The 25,550-nt window shown below is 37.7% G+C and overlaps 1 protein-coding gene across 40 annotated transcripts in view; it reads right to left on the minus strand.

Annotated features, from left to right (window-relative positions):
* TTLL5 (tubulin tyrosine ligase like 5) overlaps positions 1–25,550 on the minus strand; it is a 150,303-nt gene that overhangs the window by 29,284 nt on the left and 95,469 nt on the right. For 27 of the 40 annotated variants that reach the window (XR_015728971.1, XR_015728972.1, XM_087874036.1 and 24 more), the window contains 2 exons: positions 19,370–19,568; positions 5,802–6,025 (listed from right to left, as the gene is read on the minus strand). Coding sequence is in view for 29 of the 40 variants with exons in the window: in XM_087874036.1 (XP_087730162.1) it covers positions 5,802–6,025; positions 19,370–19,568 (423 nt within the window). In the remaining 11 variants the exon portion in view is untranslated. The remainder of the gene's footprint in view (positions 1–5,801; positions 6,026–19,369; positions 19,569–25,550) is intronic. The other 13 variants (XR_015728954.1, XR_015728973.1, XR_015728953.1 and 10 more) reach the window with 2 other exon arrangements.

Below are 25,550 nucleotides of genomic sequence, written 5' to 3' on the forward strand. Positions count from 1 at the left end.
AAGGACTTTCTCCTTAGCTCTTAAGTGACTGGCAAGAAAAGTAGTTCAATAGAAGAGATAATCTGTACCTCAGAGTAGAACTATGGAGTTCTTGTTTTTAATATATGAAAATTTCAGTGAGACTATTATATATAAGATATATATATTTGTTTTCTGAGGTTTTCGCGGGTGTTTGTATGTAGGTCTTTGGTTATTCGGGTTTTCTCCCGCATAAAATTGGAAGTGTCTTGGCGACGTTTCGACGAAGTCTCATTCGTCATCTTCAGGCTGGTGTTTTCAGCTTCGTGCTCCTAGAAGCACGAAGCTGAAAACACCAGCCTGAAGATGACGAATGAGACTTTGTCGAAACGTCGCCAAGACACTTCCAATTTTACGCGGGAGAAAACCCGAATAACCAAAGACACATATATATATATATATATATATATATATATATATATATATATATGTGTGTGTGTGTGTGTGTGTGTGTGTGTGTGTGTGTGTGTGTGTGATACTGTTGGGGTCAATATGCTGACATTCTAAAGCAGGGGTGTCAAAGTCAAGACTCAGGGGTCAGATCCAGCCTGTGGGGTGCTTAGATCCCACCCGCAGGGCCGCACTGAAAAGAGAAAATGATCAGCCTGTGGTGCCTCTGCCAGTGAAAACAGGCTCCCAATCTCCATTTTCGGCTGGCAGAGGGTTACAGGACACCATCCCAGCTGAAAACAGAGATTGGGAGCCCATTTTCACTGGCAGAGGCACCATGGGCCATCACAGGCATCCCTGACATGAGTAACATCAAGCTGGCCACGCCCACCCTGGCCACGCCTACCCTGCCCCCCTAGGTCAAACACAATCCTAATGCGGCCCTCAATGAAATCGAGTTTGAAACCCCTGTTCTAAAGCATATATCAGAGGTGGTATATAAATGGAAGTGCTAGTGCTATTTGCACAAAAATGGGACAATTTGACTTTACTCACAATGGAGGAATGGATAGTGAATATGATGGAACTTGCTGAACTAGCCAGACTGACAGCTTTGCTCAGAGAAAATTTATTATCCAAATTTAATGCTGACTGAAAAATGTCTTAGAGACTTTTTGAGTGAAGCAGAAAAAAAATGAAATTATGACATATGGTTTTCATGATTAGAAAAAATAGATAATAAAAAATGCAATTCATGTTGTAGTGATAAAGAGGATAATTTACACTTATATCAATAACAGCTAAAAAGAAAATCAGAAGCTATTTCTTTATTTTTTTTATGGATTTTGGATTTTCTTTTTTCTCTCCTTTTCCTCTACAGTAGTGTAAATAGTAGTTGTTGCTAGTTTTCATCTTTTTTTAAAAAAAATTAAACATATACATATAAAAGAAACCTTGGTGAAATTCAAAATCAAGCTGCAAACAGAAACAAAAATATATTTGTTCTAAATGGCTGAAGAATGGAAAAATCATGGTCTCAAACCATTCAGGAAATACTTTCTTCTGAAGTGTTTTGAGCCAGTGGAAATCTCTCCTGTATGCAGAAAACTTGATTTCTTTTTTCCTCTTTTGAATCTGTTTTACAGCTAGGAAATATAGAAGGATACATGAATCAATGAATCTGATCTCATAAAGAATTTTTGTGGAATCAAACTCAGTTATGTGGGAATATATTAGGAGCCCCAATTTCTATATACTGTTGGAAGAAATATCAATCTGGGTTCAGTCCCTAGTGGGAAGAAAGACACTGGAAATATGGAGGCTGCTTGGAAGGATGGTTTAATGGTGAAGCAGAACCACCAAGCACGTGTGATTCTGGGTAGATGACCACATGGAAGAGAGAGAGAGATTTATACCCTCTCTTGGGCTTTGAATTTGAGCTTCCTGTTCCTGTGGTAAGGGATCCTATTGGAACCAATCCTATTGGTTGCAGTCAGACTCCCATGGGGCTATGCAGTCATAGCTGAGGTTGTCTGTGTCCCAGGCTTGGTTGAATCTTGATGGGTGATGCAATGAAGGGCAATTTCCTATTGTGGCTGAGTGGCTTTGCCCTGAAGGATAATCCCATCATCCTGGAGCTGAGGTCTTTTGTCTTGTAGATAAACTGGCACCAAAATATCTGCTGGGGGCAGGGAGCTGGGGGTCTTTTGTTTCTATTTCCTTTAAGATTTTTATTTCTCTTTTAGGGAAAATATTCTGCCTTTTTAATATTTCCTAGAATATTTCATTCTTCTAGGAGAGGGGTGGGTGCTAATTTTCTATAATAACTCACATGGAAATCACTATGTAATTCTATAAATGGCCAAGAGAGACTTGGAAACTACTATATCCTGACGAATAGCTCAGAAAGTAAGTCTAGAATGACTTCTGGTACCCTCTGATTATTAGACCATGTTCTGAAATAGTGTTCTTTGTTCTGAATAATTGTTTTTTTCCCAAAGTGTCTTCCTTCTTCCCTCTTTTGTGCATTTTTGAAGCCAAGCTTTTTCCAGCTTTCCCACACTCTTGCATGTCACAGAGTAGAAACCACAAAAACACAGTTAAATAAAGTCTGTCCAGGGAGCTGCAAATCTATCTCAAGAAGATAAACATACTCTTTGCCAATAAGTGAGTACAGCACACCGGCATCTTCAATTATACATCTTATTGCTTAGCAAGAACCAGAACCCACTGAAATGGCTTGTCACCTGAACTGACACATACATTCCTCTCCCAACAGAGGAAAAAAAATCACCCATCAATTTGATTGGAATGTCCACTTGCCAAAGTATCAAGTAGCTATCAAGAGGAAAAAGGACTCAAAGTATGTTGATTAGCAGCTTAATTTATCTCAAAGATCATGATGGCTAAGAAAATTTTCGCATAGCTGACCAGAAAAAGCCCATTGATTTAAAACAAAGATTGACTGGTTGATAAGCTAGGCATAAATCCAGGACAGATGCCTCCCATTAAATTTGTATATATAATAAGGCCAAAGGTCTTCTGGCAGTGGCTGGTGACCCAATTCTTTAACAGTGTGAATCAAGGAAAACAATATATTTAAGAAAGTGTTGAATGAGAGAAGTTGATTTCCCCCAGAAGGGATTGGTATCATTCTACACCAGCTAAAATATAAGGCCATAAATCAATAAGGAAATATACTTTTTTTTAACGCAAAATAGTAGTTTGAAATCCTAAAAATGATAACAGTAATCCAGTGGGCAAAAATGAAAGTGATGAGTGAAAAGCAGAAACAGTTGCAATGTTCATCCTAACAATAAAATCCATTCTTTGTGTACTGTGAAAGACACTGACTATAACAAAGATTCTATAGTTAAAATAAATAAATAAATAGATGCCCTCTGGCTGGGCTCAGAGAATTTCTTACACGTGATTTTTTAAAATGTTCTAAACAGGTGTGATGAAGCAAATGTGAGAAACCATAGTGAAGAAATTCTTTATTATCAACCCAGTAATAAACATGCTTGGATAAAATTAATTTTGAGGGGATTAGTTGCCTGTAAGTACACTGGCACATCAGGACCATCCATGTTTTGCTAACTCTGAACTATATACATTTTTCTTCCACAGAAAATAAAATGGACTTGCATATTGGCAATTAGGAACTTTTACTCTCTCTTCCCATGTCAATATCAACATCAACAACTGCATTATAAGCACCCAGTTGCAAGGCATACAGTGAGGAAACACATACATATACGGTATACAACTTCCATAAAGTTCATCCAGTATCCTGAGTTTGAAATGATATTCTGAATACCTGTCCACCAATCACAAAGATCTCTTATATTTGTCAAAATGTCAAGGAACTGACCAAATACTGGACTTGATGCAGATAATTCCAGACAGCCCATCTGTGCAATATCCTTAATATATTTATTATATAGTTTAATATATTAATACATAATAACTAGCTATAAGATAACAACCATTTTGTGGCTGGTACACACATTCCAGTGTGGATTTTATTTCAGCCTCAGATGCCACAAGAGGCTTGATAGTGATATAGTATCTCCTGTGTGGCGTAGCCAAGGACTTTTTGTTTTTTGTTGAGAGAGTTGGAAATTTATACTGAAAATAGACACTTTGGAAAGGCATAATTGAGTTTGGTATTCTATGTAAAATGAACAAAGCATGAAGCTAGTGGGTCACTGTTACCCATCCAAGCTGTACTGTCAAAATGTTTGGAGCTAATATTTAATTAGTGAACTATTAGCACATGGATAGTTTAGATAAGAAGCATAACATTTAGTATTTACTGCTTATTTGAATGGTGTACACACATGTGCTTTCCTCTAAGTATTACATGTAGATATGTGTATTTCACCTAATCTACAAGCAAGCTCATGCTAAAAATTGGAATAGTACCAGGTGAAAGTGATATATCCTTTTATTTCTCTCTTCTCTATTCAAAATCTACTGTAAGTCCACAGAATAGTTTAATATACTCCCTCAATATAGTGAGCCAATCTTTATCCTTTCAAGCCTTTGGTGTCCTGATCTCTTCCTATTATGTATTTGTTGCCTATTACCAAGAATTGTTTCAGAATTAATAATTAATTAAAACTTAATTTTAAAGATGAAGATGTTCTCAAGTGAAGTTTTACTCTTAGAAATTACATGGATATAACCACATGGTTTTCCACTGGTTTCTTATTGAATTTCTTGTTTCTTATTTAATGTTCTTTCAATTTCCAATCCTACAAACATAGACCTGACCCTGCTTAGTTTCCAAGCCTCCAGAGAAAGTTGGCCTAGAGCCCTCACTTACTGACATTAGGGCAAGAACAAGCAGACAAAGATTTATAACAAGGTTAACATCTCCAAAGATGAAGGCACAATTTACAATAAACTTAGGGAGGCATCTGTATAAAGAGAAATTTAAAAGGCTGACACTATTTAGTCCAGGAAAAAAACAAGACCATTACAGATAGTCCTAGCTTCACAAGTGCCATGTTAAGCAACTATCTGAAGTTATAACAGTGCTGAAAAAGTAACTTTATGACTGGTTCTCACACTTAGGGCCATTACACCATTCTCCCCCCCCCGGTCACGTGATCGAGATTTGGGCACTTTGCAACTGGTGAATGTTTACGACTGTTGCAGCATCCCATGGTCACGTGATCATCATTTGCATACTCAACAGCTAGCTTCCAACAAGAGGAGCGGCAGTTAAAATTGCAAGTCACGATCTCGTGATATCTCACTTAATGACCGTGATTTGCTTGCAACTGCAACAGAAGTGAGATGATAACTCCCTCTCAATTACATATCTTGCTTAATGACCACATCACTTAGTAATGGACTTGCTGGTCCAAATTGTGCGGTCATTAAACAAAGACTACCTGTAACAACTGAACATAAAAGAAAATAAGTGAGATTTCACTTTAATAAAATGGGTAACAAATTTATCAGATAATAGTAACTTAGAGTCATGCAACTGAAGTAACTTAAAAGTTAAATAAGTACATAAATACTTACATACATAATTAAACAGAACTATAATTAATACCTTTCAGAAAGCAATTATTACAATATGTAAAGAAATCTGCAAAGAACAAATGAACAATGTACAAAAGCATCAAGCATTTATAAATTAATGGATCTGTTTGTTATAATATGCAAAGGTAATAAAAAAAACCCACCATATTCAGGAAATAAACCACAATATCTGTTATTAAAATCCTGCAGGACAAATCCCAGATCTAATTATATCTCTTAGATCATTGTAGAAACTTCCTTATATCCACAAGAAGAAATCAGGGACACTTGCAAGTTAACTTTTATTCATCTAAAATTTCAGGACTACTTCTGATTGAGGAATACAAACTTACTTGGATATTCTCTGAGATGCTACTTTCCTGATATTGACTGGGGGCTTAGGGACCAAATGTGATGATGCACTCTGGGATGACATCACTTTGTGCAGATTAGATGCATTCTGGACTTCAGAAATGGAACCTGATGCTCTGCGGCTACAAGCATTAGATGACAAGGCCGTAGAACTGAGACTGGATGCAGAACTGATATTTGATGTTGGGAAGCTGGCAAACAAAGCCTAATAGGGGGGGAGGGGAAAGGAGGGGGAGGAATAGAATTTAATTTTTAGGATTAATAGAACCATTCAAATGATTAGATTTCTAATAGGATATTTCCGCTTCTGAAAATAACAAAATCATTGTTTTTGTACAATATTAATTTCACAATTCATTATATAATGGAGAAATGATTGAATTTGTAACCCTCCTGTTGTAGATGCCTTGCTTAGCTCTGTGTTCCTTTCTGCAAACAGACAAGTAGCTCTGTCACCCAGTGGGAAGAGTCAACAAAGCAACGTTTAACAGCATAATTGTCAGAGGCTAAGGAAAGGTCAGAACTGTTTTTCTTGGGGGCTGCAAGATATCAAAAAATCTTTTCTTTGTTTGTTTGGTTTTCTCGCTGCTGTGTGCTCCAATCAGCATACAGGGACTGAGGAATCTACATTGACCCAGTCTTGGATTCACCTTCAAAGAAAACTACCCAGCTGTGGTCCCTTATAACAGATGCTGAGGAGACAGGGGAAGCTGGGGGGGGAGGAGGGGAGACAGCAACGAATAAAAGTTTTGATTACAGAGAAAAGATTGACTAGGGTAAATATCACAGCAAACACAAACTAAACTGAACTAAAAACATGAATCAGACATGAATCAGCTGTAATTTGAGATGGAAGACATAGGAAATTCAGACAAATCTCCCGAGCAATAGTTTAAAAGCCAAAAAATCTGTATTGTTTTCTTAGGTGGAGAACATTCGCTATTTTACAATATTAGAAAACCAGAAAAATCAGAAACTTGTTGATGACTGAAGTAATGCATTTCCTCATAGACAATCCTGTATGACAAAATAGGCATCTCAAAGTCAGCAAATATAAACTTTGTCTAGCATAGAAAAGTGCAATTACCATATTTTTCGGAGTATAAGACACACCGGAGTATAAGACGCAGCTTAGTTTTTAGGGAGGAAAATAAGGGAAAAAAATATCTGCCTATCAGGTATTCATCTGGCTAGCGTCCTTAGTCTGGTCAGCTTCAGCACATTAGTTTGCTGGTTTTTTATCCCCTGCTTGGGGGTAAAAAACAGCTTCTAAGGCACAGCTGAGAGGAAGCAGCAATGGGAAAAGCAGCTGAGTCAGAGGGAGCAAGCAAAGCATGGAGATCGCTTCACTGGCTAGCGCCTCGTTAAAGCACAGCGGAGAGTCTAAGGAGCAGGCAAAGCTGGGAAGATGCTTCACTCGCGCCTTGTTAGGGCTGAAAAAAAGCTTTGAAAAAGCTACATTCGGAGTATAAGACGCACCCAAAAGGGGAAAAAGGTGCATCTTATACTCTGAAAAATATGGTAATACATCTGAAGGAATCAATGAGAGCTGTTAAATGTAGAGTGAGCCAAATAATACGTACACAGCGGCATGAATTGTGTCATATTCAATATAAACATTTCCAACAAGCACTAGCATTTCTATAGGGCTGCTTGCATGGTTTTAAATTCCATTATTTCCCATGTGAAAAGTATTCTAGGCCTTATTATTCAGATGTACACACTAGAAACAGACTTAGTAATGGAACAAGTTTTCAAGAGAACATATGATCCTACTACATAGCTAGAATGGATTTTCCCAACAATCAGTAAATGCTATTTGTGAAATATTAGCTCAATACAATTTCAGTTGAATTCAAACCACAAAGAATACAGCCATTAGTTTTATTTCAGATATTCAAATAATATATTAGGGCTTATATATACAGTATTCTTTTTGAAATACTGTTAGTTTTCCATTATACCAATGTTTCTGATTTGACAACAATCAAACTTTTCTCACATTGTATGAGTGAAGATAACCACAATCAAAGCTTAAACCCACATAAAGAACAACAATTTTTATGTATTTATCTAATTTATGTGGCCGCCCGTCTCACAAGCAAGTGACTTTGAGTTATGTAGAATAACAATAAATATCTCTTATCTTTGTCATTAACAAATTTTAAAACATTTAAAACTATGAAAACAGCTAAAGCAAGAATAATAGACAAAGGGATGTTAATAGTAATATAAGCACCTCACTAGTTCACCCATCCCCTGCTGTTTACCAGGTTGTGAGGGACTTTTAGAAGCTTAGAAGCAATGAAAGTACACTTACCTTGGGCGGGGCAAGGGGAGAGATTGCACAGCTCAGGGCCACTGAGGAAAAGACCTGCTGCCTAGGGGCCACCAAATATACTTCCCTAGATGACTGATTCCATAACATGCCCAGTCTGTTAAATCTGGTAGATGAAATTGGGCAATGATGGTCCCTCAAACAACCCAGTCCCATGTCATGTAGGGATTTAACAGTCAACACCAACACCTTGAATTGGACCTGGAAACAAACTGGTAACCAATGTAGCTCATGTTGCATAAAACTACAAAAAACATATAACTGGTCACACTGCTGCATCTTCCACCAGCTGAAGAATTCCTCAAGGGCAGTCCCATGAAGAGTGCTACTCATGAGTGACCATGATTAAGGCCCCTTGATCCAAGAATAGATGCAATTGATGCATGATATACCACTTGCTTGTTAAACAGGACTCATGAATCCTTGAGGACCTTCAGATTGCACACAGTGTTTGTTTTGGGCAGTTCAACTCCATCCAGCACCTCAGAGTTATAATCCTAGAATCAGAGGACCCCAAAACCCCAAGCCACTCAGTCTTGCCAGGATTCAGCTGAAGCCTGTTGTTTCCCATCCGGACACTCTCAGCCTCCAGATACTGGGATAAGACATCCATAGTGTTGCTTAATTTGCCAAGAGCACAGATGTACAGTCTGGTATTACCAACATACTGATATACTGTACTTCACTGTCTAGCAATGGATAAGCTCACCCAGTGGTCTCATGTAGATGTTAAACAGAAGACAGGAGAGCACCAATCCCTGTGGAACCCCAGAGTGGGGGGCCAGGGGCAGAATCTTTCCTCCCCAATCATCATGTCCTGGAATTGACTCCAGAGAAAGGAAATGAACCAGCACAAACTCATGCTGCTCACCCCTAATCCTCCAAGATGATCCAGAAAGATACCATGTTGATGGTATAGAAAGCCACCAAGAGTTGGTCAAGTAAGGCAAGGATCCCATCCAAGCCAGAGATCACCCAAAAGTGTTACTAATGCAAGTGTTACTAATGCTTTTGAAGTGAGAAATGAAAATTAAAATGAAAAAGGTAGAAATTCCCTACCTTCTTGACAAAATAAAGAGGATGACCTATGTACATTGTGATATGAGGTACTTCGCTCAATAGTAGTATCTGTGAGAGGGATCTTGGAGTCCTAGTGGACAATCATTTAAATATGAACCAGCAGTGTGTTGCAGCTGCCAAAAAAGCCAACACAGTTCTAGGTTGCATAAACAGAGGGATAGAATCAAGATTACATGAAGTGTTAATACCACTTTATAATGCCTTGGTAAAGCCATACTTGGAATACTGCATCCAGTTTTGTTCGCCACAATGTAAAAAAGATGTTGAGACTCTAGAAAGAGTGCAGAGAAGCAACAAAGATGATTAGGGGACTGGAGGCTAAAACATAAAGAACGGTTGCTGGAATTGGGTATGTCTAGTTTAATGAAAAGAAGGACTAGGGGTGACAGGATAGCAGTGTTCAAATATCTCAAGGGCCACCACAAAGAAGAGGGAGTCAAGCTAATCTCCAAAGCACCTGAGGGCAGGACAAGAAGCAATGGGTGGAAACTAATCAAGGAGAGAAGCAACCTAGAACTAAAGAGAAATTTCCTGACAGTTAGAACAATTAATCAGTGGAACAACTTGCCTCCGGAAGTTGTGAACACTCCAACACTGGAAATTTTAAAGAAGAGACTGGATAACCGTTTGTCTGAAATGCTATAGGGTTTCCTGCCTAGGCAGGAAGTTGGACTAGAAAATCTCCAAGGTCCCTTCCAACTCTGTTGTTCTATTTGATTTGATTTGATTTGATTTGATTTGATTTGATTTGATTTGATTTGATTCGATTCGATTCGATTCTAATATAAACTGGGAAATGGTGTGGGAAAGATAAAAATCTAATTAATAGAAATATAAGTTTAATATGCATTATGAGCCCTGTGTGTAAAACAATACATATTTCAAGAATGTGGCAACCAGATAACAAGTATGGAGCACCATTCTATTTCTTTCATCATTATTAAACATTTACCATTTATCATTTGTTACTAAGCATTTATTGCTTGAATAGTTCTTTGCTGTGTGCATGTAGTTTTGAAACATGAAGTCATATAGACCTTAGGCGAAATCAGACAATTAATTTCTTTAGTGTTTTCTAACAAATCATCTTAATCAATGAAATCAAGTCAACACACTTGTCTAAGCCACATTTTTCTACAGTTTCAATCAGCCAAAAACTGCTTGAGGGAGGGAAGAAAGACCTATCAAATTAGTGTTAAGCAAATTAAATGAAGATATTAAACCCAGCAACAGGATCTGTAATTTTTTTAAAAAAAATAATGTTTCTTTATTCATGCTGAAGAAATTGTTTTCTTCAAGAATGATTGATACTAGGTTGAAAATAGTGCTATGTGACTGTTTTATCAGCAGATATGTAAGTTACAAACTACCACACATACATACAAGCATTTCAAAGCCAGAACAAACCCTGCTTAAACTCAGAAATATTCACAAAGTTGCGTGTGTGTATGCACACCAACTTTATGAAATATGACCAATTGATTAATCTAATTTAGTAATTTAGCCACAAGCCAATAAGAGGCACCTTCTGCCACACTCTCCTGAGCAAGAAATCTTTAAAATGTCTGTTAGAATAGATAAATATTAGGAAACCATAGCAGTTTGCACAATGTTGATTCTCTGACTTATTCAAGAAATGGTCGTGAATAAGTCCAAACCACAATTTACACAAATAAGAGCTCATAATATGCTGTACATGGCACCATTCAATATAATGAAATACCAAAAAACAAATAAAATAAAAAATCATCAACAACAAAACCCACTAGCATTCAGGCAGCAGGAAAAGAACCGAAAATCTCATTTCCTATCATCATGTGAACAGAAATATAACTGTCCATGTATTCCAAAGCGAAAACCATGTACAGGATTTTAATTCTCCAGCTAAAGAAAAGTCTCTGGTCTTTGACATCTCATTTTGCAAAGAGGACTCAATGTTGATTTGGAAGTAGACAGGATAGATCTACAAATTGTTTGAACTTTCCAATATCTCTGTGGAAATAACTGGAATTATTATTCAGGAAAGAGAGTTAGCATCTTAGCTTAGAAGACCTAAACGGAGCACACTCTGTATCTTTGACCTTCACCTTAGGAAACTCCCCTTTTATGTTGTAAACATTTGGTTGAGAGAGTGCTCCTTTGAGAGTTCCTGCTCCGCAATAAAAACTAATAAATAGTATGATGGTTCAAGATTTTGGTGGTCTGTTTCAAGGAGGGCTAAATAATCAGTGAAGGATTTTCTCAATTAAGGTTCTCACTGTCCTAGCCAATATGATTAATGGTTGGATGTAGGAGGCTCTGTAGAGAGCCCTTCTTTCCCATTCCTGTTTTAAAGGAAGTGACAGAGATCAAATGCTGAGAACTTGGAACTGGATGAGAGGGATTTGGCTCAGTGTTGATAGTTTCTTGTACTATTGCAGCTTCCTCTGCATCTGAAGTTTTCTTTTCTTTTCTCTTTTCTTTTCTTTTCCTTTGTTGTTGTTAAGGGAGATCCTTAAATACAGATAGTCCTCGACAGTGATGAAATCCTCCACGGATCGCCACCAGTTTTTTTGTTTTTTTTAAATTTGATTTATATGCCGCCCTTCTCCGGAGACTCAGGGCGGCTTACAATGCGTTAAGCAATAGCCTTCATACTTTTGTATATTTTATAGAAAGTCAGCTTATTGCCCCCACAAACTGAGTCCTCAATTTACCTACCTTAGAAAGGATGGAAGGCTGAGTCGACCTTGAGCCTGGCGAGATTCGAACCTGCAGTAATTGCAGGCAGCTGGTCTTAATAACAGTTTGCTGCCCGCGCATGCGCGGTGCACACCAAAAGCATGCTGCGTGCACGCATGCACAGGGCATGCCAAAAGCACACTGTGTGCGCACAGGCACAGCACACATCAAAAGCACGCTGTGCAAGCATGCACGGTACACACCAAACGTGCGCTTCATGCGGAAAAAGAAGACTTCACTAGGTAAGTAGAACAGCGGGGGGGGGGAAACAGCTATGCTGCATGATTTAGCTTCACTAGAAAGCAGGATTTCATGCTTTCTAGCGAATATAAACCACGTGGCACAGCTGATCGTCAGAAATACCAATTCAGACAAACCGGTAGCTTTTTTTAACTATCGGTTCGCCAGAACCAATAGCTTTTTAACCACCAGTTCAACCGAACCGGTAGCTTTTTTTTACTACCGGTTCGCCCGGTTACAACAGCACTGAAAAAAAGTGATTTGTGACTGTTTTCACACTTACGACCATTTCAACATCTCCATGGTCATGTGTTCAAAACTCGGATGCTTGGCAACTGGTTCGTATTTATGACGACTACAGTATCTCCGAATCATGTGATCACCTTTGGCAATTTCCTGATGAGCAAATTCAATGGGGAAGTCAGGTTCACTTAATAACATGTTACTCATATAACAGCTGCAGTGATTCACTTGATAACTGTGGCAAGTTAGGTTTTTAAATGGGGCAAAATTCACTTAACAAATTGAGAGAATTGATCGATGTGATTCATTCCAGCATCTAACAAATACATTTGAACTAAGATACAAGAAGGTGGCAATGAACAGTATAGCTTCTCTCAATTACCGGGGGGGGGGGGGAGTTGTTTTGTTGTGTTACTGCTTTTCAATTCCATCCCCAAGTCTCAGGAATGTTAAAATTCCACTCAGGTTTTATCATGAAAGATCACCGGAAAAGTAATTTGTTCATTAGTTGTAAAGGGAAAATATGAATGGATACAAAATTTGGAACATTTCAGCGTATAAGAAAACTATCTGTATATGATATAGATATATAGAATATACATTGTTCAAGAAAGTACAAAATATACATATATCTCTATGCATTTTTTCTCTAGTAAAACTAGAAAGGAGAATTAAGTTGATAAATATTTCTTTATAGAATACTTAGTTTAGCTTCAGTTGATTGTAAAGACCACCACCAATTTAAATTATTTTGGAAGGAAATTGGAGAAAAGATTAATAGCGATTGGACAGTAATTGGAGGGTATTAGAAGAGAGGATTTCCTGAGACATATTCTTGACCAATGCATAGTGCAGCATGCTGCATCAGATAAATCTTTTTTGTCTTAGCCAGGAGATTCTTCTAACTAACATTATACTGGTATCATATTGTCTGAGTAATAACATGGCCTACATATGCCTTGATTGACAATTTCTACTCAATTAAATTTGTTTTTTGAATGGTGGGCATTGTATCTGTAATTAAACCAGTTTGATTTATAGCTAATCTCTCAAGTCTGGACCTCTCAAGTTACTTTGAACATAATCACAGAATTTATGTGACTCTCCACTTGGTTTCATTAGGGTTTAACAGACAATAACAACAAGTAACATAATAAGACTAGTAAATGTATATCTTCACTCTCAGTGAAAATACAGCCTCCAGAATAAAATATAATAAAAAGAAAAAAAATAGCATAACAGATCTAGTACAATAAAAATAATCTCCCAAGGAAGGTAGAGAGCAAACAAAAAAATAGCTTCTATAACTTTCATTCATAGGGAAGGATGACCATCCAGTGGTCATTCAAACTTCCAAAGATTCAAGTACTTCAGTGTTTATATGTCTGGAACTGCCAATGTGCATGTTTATTTCTTTGCACTAATACAATCCTGAGAGGATCTGACAATCTGTCAAGATTTTTATTGCGTGTAGATGATTTTGTTTATCTCAACTTCCTCATTTGTAGGTCTGCAAGGACTATCCTCCCAGAACTTCCAACCAGCAAGTCCAATACATTTTCAAAGGCAACAGGCTATGTAAAGCTAATCTGTAATTCAGTTAGTAAAGAAGTAAAAATTAAAGATTTCAGAAATTACAATCTAGAATTACAATCCTAAAAATCTACCTACAAATGCCAAACATTGAATCATTTTATCATTTTCATACAAAACATGTGCTCTAAAATTGAGTTAAACATCTTTCTGTATAGCAAGCTGTATCTTAAATGCTTTAAAAACCAAAACTCTGGGACAGGAATAATACATAGACCCTTTTCTTGGCAAAAGATGTGTAAAAAAAAAAAAAACTGAGCAGAAAAACAATAATTTTAAAGGCTTATTAACGAAGCGATCCAGATTCCCTCTCCTTTGCCCAGATAACCAGTTAGAGAGAGCAAGTTCTTCGTGCTACAAGAATGTAAATCAACAACTCTTATGAATACTATCTATCTCAGATTACATGCAAGAATTATTAAAATGTATGTCATACACACTATACAAATACTCTTTGAAGATCACTGAATCATGAAGGAAAAAGAAGCAAGAAAATAAACAGAAAGAAGACTCAAACTGAAGAACAGAGGGAACCAGAAGTTCCTAAACTATGAACCACAGAAGCCAGATCCAATTCCTTCTTCTCAGCTGTTACACTAAAAATACATTTAACACATTCCTGGCATGACTTTTGTATGTGGCCTACAAAAGTAATTTCCAAAGTAAGTTATAGCAGAGTGAGCCAAAGACAAAAGAACCTGAAAATAATGTAAAGAACCAAAGACAGTGAAACAAAAGGGATAAGCAAAAAACAAGGACGGTATATAAAAAGCTTGCTGTATACAGTATCAAAGAAATAAAGAATATTAACTATTTTAAAACAGTTGATATTAAGAATTACATCATGACAGTATTTCTTTATTCTGATAGTTCAGAACCATCCCTTTCAATTGAAATATGCACTTTAGGAGATTTTCCACTTTTAACCGGGTGTACTTGCGGGTGAACTTCCCCAATTAGAGTTAGTGTGCACTTAGGCCATCTCCTACCCAAAAAGGAGGTGGGAGCCATGGTTTGGGGAGGGGGGGGATTGTACAGGTTCCACTTCTGCACCAATTGCACCTTTTTCTGGACCAGCAGGCCCTGCTCAAGGTGACTCGTGCCTTAGTCACCTCCCAATTCTACACCGAAACATTTGTTTTATATTTAATATTTAAGTGGTATTTCAGGAAAAAAATAATATATTTAAAATGAGAAAGGGCCATAAGCATAACTATTTAGGTAAGCATTATGTTTAATTTCTTATGAAGACTTGTACTTTATTATTCAAATGACCAATTAATTCACTGTAAAATACTTCATTTTAGCGTGTATGTGTATGTTGTTTTAATTATACACATCTAAATTAGCATCTATTATTTTCAAATGCAAAACTGTTCCTGAATTGAAAATCCATGTTAATTGATATCATGCCCCCCCCCAAAAAATTAATAGTATGAAATTTTTAATAGGAGTTGTTTACAAACTGTTCTATAAACATTCACTCACAAGGGAATTGCCATTATTATAGTCTAAGGAACTGAGATCTCTACACAGATATGCGGCCTAACGTACCAGAACACAGGGGGGAGAAGTTTCAAATTCTGTCCTTGTTCAAACATATTATAGATAAGACCATTAAATCTATTCTAGTTTATTTAAAGTGCGGAGATATCACAACGACAACAAAATATACATTATCAAGACAATGTTTTTTGTAGTTGCAACATTTGGCTGTGAAAGCTGGACCATCAGAATGACTGAACAAAGAAAAACTGATGTCTCTAAATTGAAGTACTGATAAAAACTGTTGAGAGAACCTTAGAATTCAAGAACAAATCCCTCAATGCTAGAGGAAGAAAAACCAGGCAATTCATTGGAAACCCTTAATGATGAACTATAGCTGAAATAATTTGGACACATAACATAGAGAAAGCAAGAGCCACTGAAGACTACCCTGATCTTGGAAAAATTGAAGAAAATTGAAAAGGGATGATAGAAGACGAGATGGCTAGAAATGACCACTTATGGCACAAACATGAGCTTTTAAGAACTCAAGAGAAGCAGTGGTTGACAAACAATCCTGTCAACATTTATTTATTTATTTAAAATATTTATATGGCTGCCCATCTTAGAACCAACTCTGGGCATATCAAATGTTAAAGCAGCATAAAAACCATATTAAAACTATAAAAATTAATACATTAAAAACAAAAACTTGACACCAAATCAAACTTCTGAAGTGCAGTCACCTAATCTTATCCAGCCCTTGGTGGGGAAAGTTTCAAAGCTTTGAGGAAGGCTAGGAGTACAGAGCCCTACTGAACTTCAGGGAAAGCATATTCCATAGGATAGGGGCTGTCACAGAAAAGGCATCCCATCAAGGGCAATATTTAACGGGAGCTAAGCAGTGGTGGGTTTCAAATTTTTTTACTACCAGTTCTGTGAGTGTGGCTTGGTGGGCGTGGCATGGCTTGGTGGACGTGGCAGGGAAGGATACTGTAAAATCTCCATTCCCACCTACTCCAGGGGAAGGATACTGTAAAATCTCCATTCCCTCCCCAATCCAGGAGAAGGTTATTGTAAAATCCCCATTTCCTCTCAAGCAGCTGGGACTCGGGAGGCAGAGAATAGATGGGGGTGGGACCAGTCAGAGGTGGTATTTACTGGTTCTCCGAACTACTCAAAATTTCCACTACTGGTTCTCCAGAACTGGTCAGAACCTGCTGAAACCCACCTCTGGAGCTAAGGGAAGGAACCAGGAGTGTGTCCATCCTATCTGACCTGACTGAATGAACGGAAAAACTTACACAAATTAGTTAGGTAGACATTTGTTTCTTATTCCCCAAGGTTGGTAGGAAATATAACAGCAAACTTGCTGATTACTGAGGGCAGGAATATCCAGTTATAATCCTGATTTGTTTGTTTTTTAAACTTTTAAATCATTTCAATCTTTTATTACTCCAGGCAAAGCGAGAGCTTCTGCATTAAAGCCCTTTTCTTTAATAATGGAAACTTCAGTATTTCCTGTGCCTGAGATGTGGCAATGAGCTTTATAAATCTACCACAGAATGTCTGTACTGAGAGGGACTGAAAGAGGGAGCGCAGGAGATGCAAACAGAAGCTTAACAAAGGATCATTTGAAGAGAAACTCCTGAGTAATGGCTTTGCCCCAAGCCAAGAACAACATAATCTCCATGTCAGCAATTAAAAGAGCCAGGCATCATGGCCCCCTTCACACAAGTTAACTTACAAGGTTACCCAAGCAGAGTCCCCTTGCATAGACATTAAAAACATGCCTAGTATTTCTCCTTCACTAAAAGTTGGAAAGAGCTGAAAATGAAGGGAGAAGCTATATGAGCAGACCTCATAGAAATTATCAATCTATTGGAGGTTTCTTTTTTTTCCCCCTAGCAGTTTTCTGTCCAAAATGTTTTAGGAAACCACAACAGGAGTTCATTTTTGCCTTTCTTCTGTACCTAATGCTCACAGTTTAGGGTAGAGGATTTTTGAAAACATAAAGCTAAGAAAGTATGCTAGAAAAACCATACATTTGCACAATAGATTCAAGTATGATCTCATAAAGAAACAAAGCAATTACTATGCCATATTTCCTTCATGGAAACAAACCGTGCAGTGTTAGGCTTTAGCTAAAGTTACTATTTACCCTGTTTCCCCCAAAATAAGACATCCCCTGATAATAAGCTCAATTGGGCTTTTGAGCGCATGGGAATAAGGCCAAGCACTTATTTCAGGGTTCAGAAAAATATAAGGCAGGATCTTATTTTCGGGGAAACATGGTATTACAAGCTAAGTAGGGCTAGCTAACATGAAGGGTAATGTTGATTATTCTAGGTACAATGAAAAAAACATGTTTGTTAAAATAATTTCATGCATACTTAGTAATATATTTTCCAAGCTTATTAAAACTAAATAAAACATGAAAAAAATTAGACAGACTGCAAATATATTGGGAAAGAAAACCTATTTTTACAATAGTGATTAAAGTGTTGGATTAGGAATCAAGAGATCCAGGATCCAGTCTGCCTTTAACAAAGAAGCCCACTAGATGACTTTGGACTAGTCATGCTCTATCAGCCAAGCCTACCACACAGGGTTGCTGGTATTGGGGAAAAAAGGAAGAGGGAATACCCTCTTAAGCTTCTCTGAATGAAATGCAGTATATAAATTCTAATAAATATAACTCATTGGATACAAAATCCAATGCATTAATCAGTACAAAAATCTACAGGGCTGTGATTTTGACAGAAACCCCAGTTTTGTTATTTTAATTTTTAAAACTGACCTGATTAGAAATAGTACATTAACCGGTAATGTAAATTTCAGTACAGAACTATCTGTCCCTACACCCTTCTGTTGCTTCTTGACTTCTTGTGCAACCTAGATGCTGTTAAGCTTTCTTTCTCTCTTTCCCCACTCTTTCTTTATATGCTGATATAATTACAATGCAAATCAAAATACAGGTAAACCTTGCTTAACGATCATTCATTCAGCAACCATTTGAAGCTACAATGGTGCTTACCAGTTGTAAGTTGAGGACTTACAACTGGTCCTCAAAGTTCCAGCCATCACAGCATCCTTGCAGTCATGTTATTGCGATTTGGGCACTGGGCACTTGATGACGGCAGTATCACAGTCAGTCAGATGAGCATTATTTGGTCACCTGGTGATGCAGTGGTTAGAACGCAATATTGCAGGCAAACTCTGCCCACAGCCTGGAATTTGATCCTGATAGGCCTCAAAGTTGATTCAGCCCTCCATCCTTCCGAAGTTGGTTAAATGAGGACCCAGATTGTTAGGGGCAATGTGCTGACATTGTAAACTGCCCAGAGAGTGCTGTAAAAGCACTATGGGGCAGTATATAAATCTAAGTGCTATTGCTATTGCTATTTGTGACCTTCCCTACCAGCTTTCTATAAGCAAAATTAATGAGGAAGGTCACAAGTCACTCCAGTAAGTTGCTTGTATCCCTCTCACACCCTGGCCCCACTGTACTCATGTCACACCTTGCAACCTTCTATGCACTCTCTCCTATTCAGCAACAGATACCCCCAGCCCCGCCATGCTTGCACTGCACCCCATACCTTCTCTGCCTTCTGGTCTAGTTGCAAACTACATGGGACTATCTTAACACCCCCAATCCTCACTTTATGACTGCACTGCTTAGTGATGGAAGTTCCAGTCCCAAATACCATTGTTATTACTTATATATCTAAGCAAACTTAGATAACCCTGATTCTAATTTTTACCATATTTGGCTCAACTCCATATGGGATTATTTTTGCCTATATATTTTCCAAATAATACGTAGCCTCATGCATGCATCTTAGTCACCTGATGCCGTGCTCGGCTGTGGTCCAAAAGTTGCCGTGACTGAAGCTTCTGTTGTTGGAGCTGCTGCAAGGCAAAATGGAGCTGATAGCTGCCGAGGCTTGGCGGGGTCTTGGGATGCACTGGTTGGCTTCCTATCAACTTACTATGTATGGTGTTCTCTGTATCCCCTTCCCAGGCGAAACTGTCAGATTGTAGCGTCCTGTAATGAAAACAGTTTCACTTAAATATTTAGTGACAGTGTAATGTCTGAAAACGAAGAAACAGCATCCCCAATTATCTTTTTTTTCCCTTGCTGACCTGAAAGTTATAAAAATGTTGCAAGTCCTACAACAAAAAAGAACATAGCCTTCACCATAGCCTGCTAATCAAAGAAAAATAAATAAATATTATGTGGGTTATACCATGAAACCACTTGGGTAAGGAGATTTTTGTGCTTACCATGTATTCCTGTTTTTTAGGGATGTAGAAGAGTAACTCATTACTCTTTGAGTCAGGAGGCAGTGTCTACCGCAGCTTTGTTTGTAGTTTATCTAGGGATCATTACCAAGGAAGTTTAATTTTTGAATTGTTAGCAGCTGAATGTATTGTAGGATTTGACAGTGTATCAAATTATGATACACACCCAAATCCTGCTCCTTAATACCTGGAAAAAGTTCAGAAACTTATCAATAAGTGTCAGTGGAGATTCTCAATCATTCAGGTCATGGTTGTCCCAAAGGTGCTTTTCCAAAAGGCAGCTGGAATTTCTTGGTTTTTTCTTTGAAAACGTTTCGCTTTTCATCTATGATCATATACTAACAATGTATTGTATTCTAGGAGGTCTCAAGAACAAGAAACTGTTCAGATTTCTGGATTGTAAATTTATTCAGCCATGCTTTCATAATCCATATTCCTGCCAGATGTTCTACCGTAGCTGATCCCTGTTTGTCTGCTGTGGCTCAGAATATACAGGCCTATTATATCCCTGACCTTGTAATATAGTTTTGCTGAAGAAGTATTTCTGCAGACAAATACACATTGGTTCTTCTAGAATGTCTGAAATAGGCATTTTTTTAATAATTCAAACCAACTGATGCTTCCTTTGTTTAAGCTCCAAGTGCTTAAAGTATTCTTCTTGAACATGCCTGTCCAATAGTTTGGATCACCTCAAGGATAACCTAGAGAGATCTTCTTGGCAACTGGTTCTCTTCCAACCATTATTTTAATTTGGGGATCTGTTATTCAACTTGTGAGGCTACCATGCAATTGCCTTATATAGTAGAATGACATATCATACCCGTATTAAATTAGTATCAAGATATGATGTCTGTTAAAACGTTAACCTAATCAGCTTCCCCCCAAAGAATGTTTCACAGTTGAAAAAGATATAGAATATGACAGTGTTTTACGTAAAATACCCTGAAGAGCCATTTTTTGTTTGGAAATTACTGAGTTTTTCAGTAAGTCATTATATCAAGGGCTGTGTGTGTGTGTGTGTGTGTGTGTGTGTGTGTGTGTGTGTTCTTAAGTAACAGTATTCTGCCAGCCATGATACTGGCATTAGTTTGGAACTTATTTTTAATTAGTGTTGCAAAATAAATTACAGTACATTCTCCCCCCTCTCTCTCCCTCTCCCCCTCCCATTCTCTCCTCCTCCCTCTCTCCTCTCCCCTCTCTCCCCCTTCCATTCTCTCTCTCACTCCCTTTCTCTCCCTCTCCCCCTTCCATTCTCTCTCTCACTCCCTTTCTCTCTCCCTCTCCCCTCTCTCCCTCTCCCTCTCCCTTTCTCTCTCCCTCTCCCATTCTCTCCCTCTCCCTCCCTTCTCTCCCTCCCTCCCATTCTCTCTCCCTCTCCCTTTCTCTCTCTCCCTCTCCCTCTCCCTTTCTCTCTCCCTCTCCCATTCTCTCTCCCTCTCCCTCCCTTCTCTCCCTCCCTCCCATTCTCTCTCCCTCTCCCTTTCTCTCTCTCCCTCCCTTTCTCTCTCTCTCTCTCTCTTTCACACACACACAACAAACACATACCATGCAAAGATCCCAATTGCAAAACCACAGTTTGGAGATTATAGATGTCTGAATGAAATTCAAAGGCATTTTTAATATTTATATGTAGATCACATGGATATATTAGGATGCATAACAAGTAAAAAAGAGAACACCAGGACAGAACAAAGAAGTGTGTATGTAGGTGTCCAGGTTATGAGGCCTCAGAAAGCTAAATTTGAATTTGTCTCATTCATTATACTAGCATTAACATTTTCTCAGGAAAAAAAGCTTTTCAAATAAATTTATTTTTTTCATTAATTCTTTTCATTTATTTTCATATAAATGAAAAAAATATTTCAAAAAATTGAAATATTTTCAAATAGAAAAGCAAAAGTCTTTTCTAAAGACAAAACCACTACAACCTTGCTCTCTGGAGAGGGAGTCCAGCTGTGAAATACAATGCTATACGTCAGTGGAAGTTTCACTGTATTGCTTTGAAGTCTGACTTCATGAGCCTTGCAGTGGTATTGCATTCTTCTAGAGCAAGCACATTTGTTCAGTGCAAAACAGGTGGTAGATTGACAGATCTCGCATATGAAACTGATCATATGATCCAGTAGTTCCTGGAATACAATTCAATTTTTAAAACTGTAATTCCTTCTATTGCCTATGTACTGTCATCCTTTTTTTTTTTTTTTTGCTGTTATACTTTTTATTCTTGCTTTTTAAAAAATATTTTCACAGTAGATATTTGTTTTCTAAAGGCCAATAGATAATGTTAACATTAAGACTTCTAATACTAATATTAATATCAATGTGGTTCTCCCATTGGGCCCTGTCTATCAAAACATAGTTCGCATAGGAAAATTCTGTTTACCGTAATGACCTCCCCTCCCTCCTCTTGGGAGAAAGTTGTACAGCATACAGAAAGAACTGTGGCTCTGTATAGATAGCCCTCAACCAAAATTCATTTAGTGACCATTCAAAGTTACAATGGCACTGGAAAAAGTGACATGACTATTTTTCATACTTAAGACCTTTGCAGCAGTCCCATGATCATGCGATCAAAATGCAGATGCTTGGCAACTGGTTCATATTTATGACCGTTGCTGTGTCCTAAGGTCATGCGATCATTTTTTGAGAAGCAAAATAAATGGGAAAGCCAGATTCACTTAACAACCGTTCCCCAGCACATGTGTGCTAATTGTTTCTGGCTCTAGGGGTGGTGCTCATCTCCATTTCTAAGCCGAAGAGCCAGCGCTGTCTGAAAACATCTTCGTGGTCATGTGGCATGATTAAACGGCGAAGGCGCATGGAGCGCTGTTACCTTCCCACCAAAGTGGTCCCTATTTTTCTACTTGAATTTTTTATGTGCTTTCGAACTGCTAGGTTGGCAGAAGCTGGGACAAGTAACGGAATCTCATTCTGTTACACGGTGCTAGGGATTTGGACCACTGAACTGCCAACCTTCTGATTGACAAACTCTGCATCTTAGCCACTGAGCCACTGCGTCCCTAACAACCGTGTTACTAACTTATCAATTGCAGTGATTCATTTAACAACTGTGGCCAGAAAGTTCATAAAATAGTGCAAAACTCACTTAACGAATGTCTCATTTAATAACAGAAATTTTGGGCTCAATTGTGGTCGCAACTTGAGACTACCTATACTCGCAGTGACATGGAAATTGAAACTCTGAGTCATGTGTTGCTGCGTTCCCTTTTTTTTTTAGAAAACTATGTGATAGGTATACTTCCCCTATATAAAATACAGTATAGGGGCAGGGTGGAAGCCAATTACTGTACTCTTATTGCTAGTTGACCAGTGGTAGGAATTTCACACAATGTAGCCCATTTTTGTGTCGGAGCCATGATTAAATGTAAACAACCCCTTCAAGTGAGGTGATGCTGAGCCTTAACTGGGGTTCTATAACTCAGTATATATTTTTTTCTCTCTCTCTCTTTCCTCCTACTTTTTTCTCATTTCCATTTAAATATGCACATATCATTCTATGTTTTACTTTGCTATTTCTTTGTTAATAATTTCCATTTGTCAATTACAAAAGAGCACACTGCTTCGATTTGCACAACTACTACACAAATATATTGCAAAATTCTAGGTTCTTGGAAAGAACTCAGTGCAGATGAAGGCCAACGCCAGCTAAAGAACTAGCAGCTGATGATTTTATATAATTGTGTATATAATAATTTATTAAATTTATAAGCCACTCGACTCGAGAGACTAGGAGACTTACAAACATTTAAAAAAACAGAGAGTACCTAAAACACAAAAGCAGCACAAGGCAAAGAGACAACAATGGCATAGAGGAACAGAAAAGAGGGGGGGGCATCAATTATCCTCTCCAAAAGTCAGGCAAAGAGTCAAGTCTTTAAGGCCCTTCAAAATCCCAGTAAGATGGAAGCCATTTAAATTGGTTGAACCATAATTGTTTTTAATCCAACAAACCCTAGCATGGCTTCAGCAAGTTTGAGTCTTAATATAGCGTAGCATAGGTTTACATCTTCATGGCATTTTATAATTCTAGTATGACTTATGGCTATCTATCCTAAGAATGTATAGCATTTAGCTTTATTGCAAAATTAATTGTAATTTTATAGGATTCTTTTGTGCTTCAATTCCTGTACTTTGTGATTTTCCCTTAATAATTTTATCTTTACATCATTTTATTCTATCAATATGACTTATTATATTTATTTCTATTTTAGAGTAATTGTTATTAATTCCATGCTGGTGTATGACCAAAATAAAATTGTCTCTGTTTTCCCCAGGCCTTTACATCTTTAGTTGAGAGCCTAGAACAGAGGTCCCCAATCCCTGGTCCCTAGACCAGCATTGAGGTGTGGCATGCCAGCAATTGGGCCGCGCAAACAAGTGAAGCCCCATCCATGGGATGCAGGTAGCACATAAAACCACACCCCCTCCGGTCCACGGAAAAAACTTTCTCCATGGAACCAGTTTCTGGTGCCCAAAAGGTTGGGGGTCACTGGCCTAGAAGAAAGAATATCTGTTACTATACCAAATATTCTTAATTAATTGGGCAAATAATGTATACTACTTCCTTTTCCTTTATAGCTCTTGCTCTAAATCAGTAACCTTAAACCACACGTGAAGGAACTTATGACCCTTCAGTACTGTTAACTTCCTAGCTAGGGCTGGTGGGAACAGCAAGGTATCCTTATCCGGAAGATCATAAATTTCCTGTGTCTATCTTAAACTCTAGAAGAAGGTATCTTTTTAGTTGTTTCTATGAATGCCTCAGTCTATGTCTAATAAGTCTGAGAACTTTGTAGGAAAGAAAATATCTTTCGTAAGAAAAAATATCTCATAATTTGATTTCTGAACTCAAATATGTAGGAGAAAATCTGGCAGAACTTTCTTCCTCATTCAGAATCAATTCTAGTCTAGATAGAATTTAAAACTTCACTTTTTTTTTTTAGAAATCATAGCATTTCAGAAAGATGTGAAATCTCATCATCATCATTATATATATAAGATGTATATTGCTAAGATCACATTGTAGAAAACAACAAACCGTGAGTGAAAAATCTATCCCCCCTGTAAAGCATGAGGAGCCACGGAGTGATAATTATAGAAAAATAAATAAATAAAGGAATATATTTTTTACCACAGGCTGTAAGGAAAAAAAATCAGTTACTATAATTTATAAATCCTACAATAATATCAGGGACAAACCTACAACAGACACTAGCTACAATGCTGCGCTGAATATTATAATGAACAATTGTATCCACTGTGAAATAATTTCCACTAACTTCTGTTTATGCACTTGAAGATCATATAACATTTTCTTGGGTAAAGCCCACCCCTCCTCCAGCCCAAACACTAGGATGTGACTTCAAGCTACTGGAAAAATGATAACCAAGTAAAATCCCAACGGGATAGAGTCTTTGTCCCTGAAAGCAAGCCATCCACTTAAAGACATGAATTTTGCTTAAGTTTGCAAAAAGAAAGCCAAACTTTCCCCAACTATTTTGTGGGATACCCGAAGTTCAGCTTGTCAAGATGCTATATAACATGAAACAATATCCCACAGCCATGAATGTACTGAAAATAGGCATGCATGCACGCCATTTATTTATTTATTTATTTATTTATTTATTTATTTCATGTATTTATATGCCGCCCTTCTCCAGAAGGACTCAGGGTGGTGAACACAAGTTAAAAACATATACAACAA

The sequence above is a fragment of the Pantherophis guttatus genome, chromosome 1 (assembly GCF_059756535.1).
Source record: "Pantherophis guttatus breed Tessera chromosome 1, ASM5975653v1, whole genome shotgun sequence".
Classification (NCBI taxonomy): Eukaryota; Metazoa; Chordata; class Lepidosauria; order Squamata; family Colubridae; genus Pantherophis; species Pantherophis guttatus.